The 12,600-nt window shown below is 41.6% G+C and overlaps 1 protein-coding gene across 1 annotated transcript in view; it reads right to left on the reverse strand.

Annotated features, from left to right (window-relative positions):
- Positions 1-12,600, reverse strand: part of CPLX1 (complexin 1) — a 117,342-nt gene that overhangs the window by 33,315 nt on the left and 71,427 nt on the right. Inside the window, exon 2 of the mRNA XM_009331520.1 lies at positions 8,078-8,253. Within this exon, the coding sequence (XP_009329795.1) occupies positions 8,078-8,253 (176 nt within the window). The remainder of the gene's footprint in view (positions 1-8,077; positions 8,254-12,600) is intronic.

A 12,600-nucleotide genomic window follows, 5' to 3' on the forward strand; every position in this document is an offset into this window, starting at 1 on the left:
ATAAATTACAAACAGTTTCTGCCTTCCCACCTTTCTTGTCCTCTGGGTGGTAACATAAATAACTAACTGATGGGGTGAGGGAGGGCTGTACTGAAGAATTCCTTATTATGAATACAGAAGAATGTATCAATTAAAATTGTTGAATATTAGTTTCCAAACAGATCTTCTGGTAATGGGGCACCCTGGTATGAGGGCCACAAGTGTAGATTGGACTGTGAGGTGGCAGAACAACACCTCCATCAGAGTAGTAATGTCTGGCTGTTCAGACACAGATGCTCAGTTGCAATGGTACTGGAAGAGAACTTGCAAGAGGCCATTTGTTGGGGTCCATGATTCTTGTCTTTCCAAGTAGGTGAGCCAAATGCTTGGAGTTTCAATAAGCCACAGCCAGGAAGGCTTGAGACACCATTCAGATGTCCTTCCTAGCTAAATTTCAGCACTAATCACTGTATGTCATCTGCTTGGGTTTATTTTGCACCCAGTCCTGAGTGGGTGAATCTGCCTAGCCCTGTGCCAGCAATGTGCATAGGTTTTGCCAGCCAGCTCAGTGAGACAAAAGTTGTTTAAGTGAGGATTTCAGCTGAATGACTCTACAAGACACCCTAGTCAGTACATAACAGTAAAAAAGGCTGCATTTCAAGAGACATTACAGTAACTCCAGAAGCATCACCCAGTGGGATCTCGTTAGCAAGTATCCAAAGTGACATCTACTGGTGTGGATTTGGATTAGCGTGAAACGTAGAAATGAAGTTAGAGCAAGGCAGAGATGCACAAAGAAGCTGACTAATGAGCCCCAAAAGGTATTAGTGGGGGAATCAGCAGCTGGAAACTGAACCTGCTGCGTTCTGCTAAGTAATTGAATCTCTAACTATTATGGAAGCAGATGAAAGAGATGTCAGTTTGCTTCCAACCTCCAATGGTTTGCTAATGGTGCCTCCCTTTTCTGAATTTTAAAAATGGCCTAAAGCTACAGCACAGGAAGGAATCCATGCAGCTTTTCCCATCAGGGAAGCTCTGTTAGTTTAATGCCAAGAAATAAGACCTGGCACACACACTTTCATTCAGGCCACCTAGAGAATTCTATACATGTAGGTGACTGGATTCACAAAGACCAAGACATGTTGCATATCCTGGTACTTCCAAGGGAATATAAAGATGAAACTACAGGGGTTAGTTTCCTAAAATTCCTCTGAAGATTATTATGTTTAATAATGGCCTTGGAGGTCCTTAGCAGGTACATCAATCCCTCTTCTCTGCTGAAAAGCACATCTGGGAAGGCACCGTTCTCTCTCTCTCAACTTTCAACAGAGACTGCTGAACTTAGGCATACCCAGATAACTTTGTCAACCTTTGGCTTTCTAGTTGTGCTTCCTCTTACTGGAGGAGACCAGTTTGTTCACCTTATCACAAAAGACAGTTGCTGCCTTGCAGACAAGGGGACTTTTTTGGAGATGCAAAACAGATTAAACCTGGCTAGAATTTTCAGAGGTTGAAAGTGTTAGAGAAGAAAAGTGAGTGATTTAGTAAAACTGCAAAGGGCTGTAGTCCAGAAACAAGTTTGATGATAAAGTTTTGTACACTAAGCTATGGAGAAAACTGATATGGTAACTCAAGAATCTGGCTCAGAGGCAACACATGTCAGTCAGGATATCTTTGCATACAACTGGTTGGGGGACAAGTTCTGGCAGGAGGTCAGAAGTCTAGTCCAGGTCATAACACTTTATCCCCTTGGATGCCTCCAAATACCAATATGAAAATGATCTGTGGGGTTATGGTGCTCTTCAATCACCCTGCAAATGTCCTTTCCTTCTTCCAACTCTGCTTGGGCTTATGCCAGCTTCCACTGTCCTCAATAACCAATGAATCAAATGTGTCCAGAACACAGTAAACACCACAGGACATTGCCCTTGCAGCCTTCTTCACCCAGAACAGCCCATGATGTAATTCCTGCAAAGAGTGCAATTCTTCTTGGTTGTCATTGTTACTGGCATTATGACTGTTCCCACCCACCCCAGAGCCCACTTCTTGCAAGGCACAATATAATCCCTTGTCTTGCAAAGCATCACACTGGGAGTGTCATAGCCAGGCCTATTGCTTTCTTATAGCCACAGGGCCTGTGACCCAGTTGTAAACACTCTTTGGTCTATAGCACAAAGAGTATCTGCACTGAAATAAACTAAGCAAGGAATTTTTTTCTTTGTTTTTTTTTACCCTGAATTATCAAAAGCCACTGCGAAAGCAGGAGACGAGTCAAGTTAATCACACCTCTTCATCTGCACAATACATACACATCTCTGAAAATCTGTTTTAAGGCCCACAAACTGAACAGTAGCCATAGCTTCATTAGATCACATGTGCTGGGTAAACATTCGCTTCACTGGTTGAATATCAATTATTTAAAAGGGAAGACATCAGACAGAATGTTTCTGTTCATTGAGATATGAATTTTGTCATTTGAATTACAGAACATGATTCATGGATGAGGAAAATCTTTTCTTTTTTTGACATCTTTCACCTTTTGACATGCAAAGATTCAATTTCTTCAGTTTTTTCAGTTGTCAATAGTGTCCAATGAAAATTTTACTATATATTTCTTCCTCGCAAGGAAGACTACACCTCCAAAATTGCATATTCAGGCAATGAAACTTCATTCCTTTGTACAGGAATTTTTAAAGCCCTTGGCAATACCTGCATCTGAAGTTAGACAAGAATGAAACATCCCATAGATGTACTAACACCGAATAGTTCAGCTAACATTGTGAAGCTGTTTTATAGCAACAAAGTTAAGTTTCAACTCCTGAGCTTAGAGCTTAGTTTCAAAGGTCTGGTATTGCTGGAGAACAGTCAATTCACATTCTGGTATTTTTCTTGCCCTAAGACAGGATTTTCACAGCTCTGCACCAGTTACATATGGAAATATGCAAATGAAACATTAAAAATAAATAATTATGTGATGTTGCATGTTGATTATCTCACATAAGAATCTAGGATTGCAGATATAAATCCTGATTGCCTTTTTGTCTGAGTGATTTAGTGCCAAAAGCAAGTTCAGCAATCAGATTTAAAAAAAAAAAAAAAGAAAAAAAAGCAACATTATGAGAACACTTTCCCACTGGAGAGAACAAAGGCCCTAATTTAGGACTTCCCCCATTGCCAGCAACCCAAATGTTCTTACTTTTCTAGAAGTAAATTCCAATACCACCTACCTTAAACCATGGAAGACCTGGAAATTACATCTTGCGTATCTACAAAGATCTGGATAGATTTCGTGGTTTTCCTGGGACATGGACTATTCCAAATACTGCAGAGAATCTTAATGCCTAACCACTGAGAGCATTTAATGGCCCAGTAAGAAAAATGGGAAGAATTAATGGCACACATCCAGAGACAGAAGGACTCACTTAAACAGAACAAGGACTGCACATTCTCCTGCTGTGTGATATGCTGCCTGCAGTAACAAACATCAAGCCCCAGGCTTCACCATTTCCCTATTGCCAGCAAAGGGACAAGGAAGTCCTGAGCGTTTCTTACTGTGCTGTAGAGGCTCACTGATGCAACAAGATGTTAACGTTCTTCTGCCACTGAGGCTTTAATCACATAATGACTCTTCTGCTTTTCTACTTTGCAAACAGAAAAAACTTAACAAAACTCTTTGTCCCCCACCCAGATAAATCTTAGAAGAAACCATGCTTGGCATGAACTCAACAACTATGTTTGTTAGTGAAAGCATAATAATAATAATAAAGAATTAAACCCTCAAATGAGGAAATTCATTAGATTGCCATCAGAATTTAGATACTACATAGTAAATGAGATTGAGAACATACATTGTAAGGTGTGACAGAGATAAAATACTGAAAATCTGCTTATTAAGAAAACAGTTGACCTCATCTTGTGCAATGGGAGAGATGAGGTTCCTAGAAGCATAAACGTATGACCATGCAATTAAGCACTGTGCCACAATATTTACACAGCACTGAACAGGGTCAATGACAATTGTAGAGACAATCTTAATTCTTCCAGCATTTGAATTTTCCATTTGCCACCTTTCTGTACTTCTCATGCAGATTTCGTGCTCAATTTGGAGGGCAGGAATTCTTATTAATATAACTAAACTTCTGCTTTATTCCCCACAGCACATAATTCTAGTCAAAGACAAGCTGGGCCACTCTGAGAACTGAGTATATAATAGCTACTGAAGCAGTTCATGCTCTGCCTCAAGCATGGCCTAAATTCAAACCTAAATTCTATCTTGAAGCCAAGCCATTTGGACAGAGGACCATGCTTACATCCTTTTTGGTTGAAATCCACCATTGTGAGGATAGCCTTGAGCTCTTCCTTCTTTTCAGCATGGGCTTAGCAACGCCGACCTTCTAAAGCATGTGTAAGATTAACAGGAACCCAAACTACCGGCATTGTCTCACTAGCAGCCAGGTGTTAATTACAGAGCATGTACTAGGGCTCTCTCAGGCCTGGGTTCTGTCACAGTGGTGGAAATAATTAATTATGTACATAAGTAATTATGGATCATTACATGAAGAAAATAATTAGCTTTCACTGCTGAGGTATGCAGGTATATAACACAAACAATGTCATCTGTTATAGAAGGCAGTATTTCACACGAGCACTGGAAACAAGGTAACAGGGATATTAGCTATCCACAGTCTCACTACTGGGGTGCTGACAACAGACCCTGACCTACCAGACACAGGGGCACTGAAGGCCTCTCAGCAGTCTTGCCTGTGTCGGTCAGCTGTGGCACCTCTCCCCAGGTGTGATAGGGAGATAATTGTGGTAGGGCCCAGAAGATCTGTGAGAGAGTAGTGTTGAGATCAAGCCCAGATCAGATCAGAAGGCAAGCTGCATACTTGCACCTTGGGGTAGAAGGAAGCTGGAGTACACCCCAGTTATGTTTCTTACATTCTTTCAATCCATTTTCAGCATCAGATTCTGGACTTTAATATTGGGTAGGAACTGGCAGACAACTGGTGATCCAGTTATTACAAAACGTCATGTCCAAATGTCATCCTTAAAAATTCATTTCCAAACAAAAATGCTGCGTATTCTTTATGAAAAAATATTTGATTGCTGTATAATTCATTCTACCCTTTCCCTAAAGTCATTTCTGTGCCCAGCTGCCATGCTGGGCTGAGGGCATATGTATCTCAATTCAACAGATTGGATTTAAAACCTGAAGTTAGTACATGCTGGAACATATCTGTGGTACCTGTCATCATTCCTTTCAAGTTCTGCAATAGCTCCCACATTTCCTGAAGCCCTAAACAAGAGAGTGTATTCATCACACTTGTTGAAAAGCCAAGGCAAAAAGTCCAAAACAATAAACATGATGAGCCTGTCCTTTCTGTAAGCCTCACCTAGAGCCATATTAAGTAACTGATGAAGCCATGATTCCCTGGCTTGTTTCCCCGACATCCTGCAGCTGCACTAAGGGAGTAACTTTGTGACTGTGGGTTCATGACCCAGGACACACACTTTCAAACTTGTATTCTGCATAAATAATCTGTTCCTACTTACTCACTCAACTCACATACTCATTTCTCTCTCTTTTATGTGAGAAATGAGCAAATATCATCGGGAAGATCTCTAATACATAAAACTTCTTAGGTTTAATTCATACCTGCTAACACCAACTTGTGTATGTATACATACTAGACGGAATCTCTGTTTCAGTTTTCTCTTTCTCTATATTTCTGCTTTTACTGGAGTTGGTGAAGGAATGAAGGTAATTTCTAAATAAACAAGGAATGGAGGAAATAGTCCAGCCCTTTTTTCTATTCTTTCAACCTTTGTTTCACTTTTCCAGCCACCAGTTCACGATACTTGGAGACAGAGTCTTGTTTATCATCAAATCCATCTCTTTGTCAGTACAAAGTAATGTCTCTCTTTCATGGAACTCTCAAACCTTTAAAAAAAAAAATGCACAGCTCCTTTCTACAGCTTTATCCATCTTTTCTGATTCTGCAGAAAACAGCTTCATCTTTCAAATGCATGCTACCTGGGATTATCCCCAGGAGAAAGAAAACCACAGGGAACTGAGCTCCTGTGTTTTCACAAACTGGGTGCACTCCCCAAAGCAGGACTTCCTGTTGCTAATCTCAAAGATAACCCACCACATCACTAGAAAAGCTGCAATCCAGTGCTTTGACTGAGACCAAATAACATTCCTCCAAGTATCCCTGTTTACTTCCTTTTGCCATATCGCTCAGGAGTCAATGCATTTCCAAGAGACTTCACCACCCAGTACTCAGCCTGGCTCAGCAAAGTCTAGATAGCTGACAGTATCCCAGGGAAACCCCTGCTGGCTGGATGTTTCATCCAAGCTCAGGCTGTATGCATCCTACTCATGAACTCTAGTCTAGATCACCTTGGATTTGTAACAGATTTCTGTTAAAAAAATCAGATTTCTCAGATTTCTTAAATGCTTTTATAGCAGTTTGCCCAACAGCAAGAAAAATGCAGCCACCATCTACCTCTGGGAACACTTCAGCGGTCTAGCAGAAGAGACAGTGACCAGTGAAAACAGGGCATTAACCCATCTGCCTGCAACTCCGAAATTCTTTTTTTTTCCCCTCGTGTCTAATGCAGACCTATGTCATTGCTTAGAAACAGTTCCACCTATAAACATACATTAAATATATACTGCACACATTGATATGTTTATAATACTATATTACACTATCTAGATAGATATTCCTTAAATAAATTATAAAAAGAACAAATTTTGACCAGGTAGGGGTTCTGAATCTGTCTGTCTGGTAACTAACACCCTCTTTTAAATGATCATATGAATACCTTTCTCTGGCAGTGTCACAGGCAGACAATTCCCTGTAAGTACTTTCTTTTCTTAGAAGCATAGTCCTAAATTTATTTGCAGAACAATCCTTGATACCTCTTTACAAGATGCACTACGCCACCAGAACAACTCGTCCTTATCTGTGCTTCCCTTCTGAATCATAAGGATTGGGTCAGAAGTTCAGCCCAGTGTGGACATAGTTTTGTTTATGGACAGCCACTCTCAGCTCTGCGAAGAGACTTTGAAGCTTTTTCCCAGACATGTTCTTAGGGGACTGTAACCTGCGCAGCGGTAGGCTCTGCACAGGGAACATCTCTTATACTGAGCAGGACTTTCTCATTCTGTCTACAGGTATTTTCTCTTGTTCTTTGGCATGTGATGTAAGTCAACACACAGGCCTTCATCATCAGAAACCCCTCCTCCAACCATTACCCACATTTCTTTCCAAGTTATCTGAGCTCCAGGACCTCTTCCTATAAAACTAAGTTATTCTAAAGAGACAATTTTGACCTGGTCTTGAGGGTGAGGCAGCAAAACTGCCTTCTCCCTCCACACATCAATCCCTAAAAGCTAATGTACAATAACGATGGGTTCAGCTACCTTAAATTAAGCTCATTTCTCTAGTAAAGGTTTGTTTTGTACATTTCTTTTCAATCTCATTCTGCATCCTCACAATTATTCATTTTCTTCTCACACCAAACTGTATCATTACAAGAACCAACTTAAGTAGAAGAGAGTGCTTCCCAATGGTTAAGTCCTTCAGATAAATTAAACTTTCTTTCAGATGAATCCCCTCTGAGTAGTGGAAGCATAAATATGAAAAGTAGAGTAGATTTGTGCCATTTCACCTGCTAACACAAAGAAAGCCTTGGAAGCAATACAGAAGATACTTGGACTGTATCTGAATTATGACCCATCTCACAAACCACAAATGCAAGTTTGGAAAGCACCCACACAGGGGCAGAAAAGTCTCTAACATTTAAAATAATTTGAGCATTTAACAGATGATGAGAAAAATAGGCATTTTTCTCCCCTCCTTTTCATTCTTTATTTCAAGTTTGCAGGGCTTTTCAGTGTGGGAGGTGTGTTCAAACAGGGGCAGAGCTCGAGGGGCAGTGCACAAGATTAGAAAGTTCAGTGTGGCAAAGTAATTACCTGGCTCTATCCAGGTGCTCAGGGAACTTGTCACAAATTAGCTGAAAAGAGTAGTTCTCCACTGAGCATTATGAGTTGCCAAGTGTGTGCTGAAAGTTGGACCCCTACCTTGTCTCGAATCCCTTGTCTCATAACTTCTCTTTCAGCCTCCATTTTGGCATATTTGGCTTTCCTCTCTTCCTCTTCTTGCCTGAGGGCTTCCTGTCGTTCCTCTTCTTTTTTGGCAGCATCTGGGTCTTTCTCCTCATCCCCACCCAGCATCTTCCCCATGTCTTTGGTAGCCCCTAGAGAAAGCACAAGAAAAAGTCAGCCCTGTAAGAATGCGAGAAAACCACTATGACACCAGCTCTCTCTCCTTCCTCACACTCAGGACATCCTTCCACTCCTTCTGCATCTGGAAAGGTTTCTCCTTCCCCTGAGGAGAAGGCACACTCCCCACAGAGGCAGGAGGTGGGCAAAGCACCCAGCCTGACCAGGTGGGTTACCTGGCACTGGTGGGAGAAACATGGCAGCGAGAGGAACAGACTACATCTGTAGACTTGCATGATGGCAACACGATTGGTTTGCAGTCCTGAAGGGGGCAAGCTGCCATGCACACAATGTTTTCAGTCCATCAGCTCAGTCAAGTGACTGAAGATTGATTTTGGAGGGTCTTTAATATAACAGGCAGGTGATACATCCAGAAAGAAATTACACCAGGGTGAAAAAAACGTACCTTCACCCTGGAAGAACACTGTAGGTGGCTGGTTACTGTCCTTAGTTCCTGGGTCAGCACAGCTCCAGATTGGCTCCTTGCTGGTTGAGACTTAATTGAGTTAATGTGAGGCAGCCTTGTTGTAACACACACTCACATGCACATACATGTATACAAATTGAACACCTCTTGCCTTGCATAAGGCAAAGTTATCTGGCCTTTTCAAAGGCTTAGGCTGGAAGGAGACACTGTCAAAGTCCTTCCAAATAATTGTTTGTTGTCATTACTAGAGGCTAAGTGAAGGGAAAAGGTTTTCATTACCCCTTATGTCTCCCTTATAAATTACCTCTTCCATGTGTCAGCAGTGCTGGAGGACTGTATTTGCTCTTGCTTTCCACATCAATTCTTGGGATGGTGATGGTGGAACCTTGGTTCTTACAGGGAGAAACATCTGCAACCTGTCAGGATGATTTCTCCTGAATTTCCCCAGAGATGACAGTTATAGGAATAACTACTGCCTCTAACAACCACCATGGAATTTGTTGAGCAGTGAGCAGATCCTGTGGCTTTTCCCCTTCACGTTTCTTTTCCAGGACACATTTTCCCAGACCCCTAAATTGAAAGCAGCCCTGAATCAAAAGCAACCTTCTGATCCCCAAAACGTGACAGAGAAATGTCCCTTTTACATCTCCCATAGAGAAGCATGGGGAAACTGATCATTTTAAGCCTGACAAGATCTGGTTGTTATAGATATTTTTTTGCCAGGTGGGAAACAGTAATAGTAAACATGACTGTCTCCATTCAGCTGGCTAACCACAAGCCTCTTGACACTTCCATCCTGTTGGGAAACCTGTGGATAAAAAGAGGAAGACACCCAAGGGCCCCAAACAAACCCCAGCTGGAATATTCATGGTCCCTAGTTACTGTCAGCCTTCCTCTACTGTCATTTTGCATCTGCCTCTGCAGGGTCAGGGTAATACAGGAAGTTTTGCATTTTGAGGGCAAATTTACTCAGACCATCTGGTGGTTTGTTTGCTGGGATGCCAGGAAGGCTAACTGAAATTGCAAGCAAGATAGAATTTCATAGCAAGTGGAAAGGCAATGCAGACTAGTTGGGACACACACCTCTATTGCAGGGACGTCCCTAAGCAGCTTTACTGTGCATAAGTCATTGATGACCAATGCCAGTAACACCTTTAATTTCTGGATTCCCATCAACAAATATTTCCACTGATGATCAAATTGATTTTGGTTCAATAATCTATCAAGTTTCTCTCTTTTTAGCTTCTCTCTATTTAGAGCTACCCAGACAGTGTAATATGCTAGTTATGAAGCAGAATTCAGTGGCAGAAAGAGATTTTTTTTTCCCCTCTAAGCAGTACTTCTAGGCTACCATTAAGTTATAATATCGGCTCAGCTCATCATGTAAGGAATGAAATTGCATAGACTTCTTTTTCTTTTATCTCTTAGACAAGACCAAGATTTTGAATACTTTAGGCATTTGATTTTGCAGTTATTCAGCACACAGGACACCTACAAGAACAGGAATGTAGTTTCAGGATCCTCACAGACTCTTAATTCACCCCTGATTTCAAAGTCACCTTCTAAATGAGCAGAATGCTGCACTGTGGTAACACTGTTAACTAATTGGAAGAAAATGTATTATGAGAAGCAGAATTTTACAGTACATTTTAACTCCAAACTCTTGTGTTACTTTTGGTATAGAAAAGCTTTTTTTCTGTCTCATTTGTTCTTCATCCTAAACTTTAGGCTTTGTTGTTAACATTCCCTGGATAACAGCTTCTGTTTTTAGCAGTTCAGCAGTGGAGGCTCCAGAGAATTCATTTGCATGCAACTGAGATGTTGCAGTTACAGGCACAAGCAGAAGGAAAGAGCAGAAGTTCTGTCCTCAAGACTGCTTTTGAAGCTTCCGAGGCAACAGGGGATGGACACACTTACTGAGTCTCTTCATATGATAATACTCAGTCTTTTTGCCTTCTTTCACATCCCAACCATAACATTCACCTTAACATAAAGAGAAGACAGAGAATGGCAAAGTAATCACTAATCAGTAAGGAGCTTCAATCAACATTATTTCCAACCTCTTTAGACAAGGCCACAGGAAGAACACAGAAATGGCTAAAGCTCCAGGACAACATGTGAAAACTGTCGCCTTTCTGGCTATAATAAACAGCCCTGCCCCTGAAGGATAAAAAACTTCCATGGGGGAAAGTATCTCAGAGATGGTTTGTTTAGAAGACAAGTGGCATGGCAGGCATTCCGGACTAATAATCTTTCCCTTGATCTGTATGGGCTAAAGAACTAGGCAATCAGGTGTTAAGCCGAATACTATTAGTGCACTCAGATACACTTTCATGTGAGATTCGCTCATTTAAGTTGTCATCAGCCATCTGAAAAACAGTAATTCAGTTGTTGGGGAATATGTGGGAGACATTCCCCAGTGAAACAGCTGGAAAGCAGGTCAGCTGTCTGGAAAGCAGTTTTGCTGTAAAGGCCTTGGGGTCCTGGTGGACACCAAGCTGACCATGAGCCAGCAATGTGTCCTTGCAGCAAAGGTCAACAGCCTTCTGGGCTGCATTAGGATGAGTGTTGCCAGCAGGTTGAGGCAGGTGATCCTTCCCTTCTACTCAGCCCTGCTGAGACCAAATTTGGAGTGATGTGCCAAGTGCTGGGCTCGCAGATACAAGAGAGATATGGAGCTGCTGGAATGAGCCAGCAGTGGGCCATGAAGACGACTAAGACGCTCGAGGATCTCTCATATGAGGAGAGGCTGAGAGAGCTGGGACTGTTTAGCGTGGAGAAGAGAAGGTTCAGGGGGGTCTTAGTAGTATGCGTAAATACCTGATGAAAGGGAATGAAGAAGAGGGAGCCAGACTCTCCTCACTGGTGTCCAGTGACAGGAGAAGAGATAATGTGTACAAACTGAAATGCAGAGAATCCTATTTAAACATAAGAAAAAAAAAATTGGGGTTGCAGAAAGAGGCTGTGGAGTCTCCACCTGTGGAGATATTCAGAACTTCATAGGCCACAGCCCTGAACAACCTGCTGTAGGTCACCCTGTTTGAGGATGGGATTGGACTAGACAACCCCTGTGGATCCCTGCCAACTTCAGATATTCTGTGACGTTGTGAGACCTTTAAATGGCAACCAAAAGTGGCTGAAGTGAATTTTTGCAAGGAAAAGGGTGAAAAGCACATACCCAAACAGATCCTGCACCTCAACTGAAGGAAAGTAAATTCTTAAACTGTCTGACCTCTGTCACAGGAACACCACCTCCTATGACCTAACCCTTCAATAACTCACTGACATCAATCCAGCTTTCGCAGAGAAAATGCAAACTCACAGAATCAACATGCAGGAGCAGTGCTCAATTTGTTACTTGTCAAAAAAAAAAAAAAAGAAAAAAAAGAAAAAAATTCTCCTAAATATTGACATGTAAAGTTATTTGCATGTGGAACATGATTACGATTTTTAGGGATGACTTACAGAGAAAGAGATTAATAGGAACATCTTGGGCATTCTTAATTAAGCAAAGTATGATAGAAAGTTGCACACATCGTTGCTTCAGGTAAGGTAATTAAGGGAAATCAGAAGAATTTCTTTTGCACAAATCTGATTTCCTATTGTAGACAAATACCACCCCATACCTGTCTTTCAAGAGGGCTGCATATGTGTGTGCTTAGATCTCAGAGTATGTTGCAGAAGTTCCCCCCTCAATCACAGGTGTCAGAGGAAGCAGTGAGAGGTTTACCTGAAACAGGCATGCCCTGAGGAAATTTTGCAGGTGGTTTTTTGGTAGTACTATTTGTGGCTAAGCCATATTTAGATCAAACAGACAGGACAACTGATGTCTCAGAGTTTCTAAATCACAGCGTGATTTTTATCACATCATCCAGACATCTGGAGCTGATCACAG

Source organism: Pygoscelis adeliae, unplaced genomic scaffold (genome assembly GCF_000699105.1).
Source record: "Pygoscelis adeliae isolate BGI_AS28 unplaced genomic scaffold, ASM69910v1 Scaffold289, whole genome shotgun sequence".
Classification (NCBI taxonomy): domain Eukaryota; kingdom Metazoa; phylum Chordata; class Aves; order Sphenisciformes; family Spheniscidae; genus Pygoscelis; species Pygoscelis adeliae.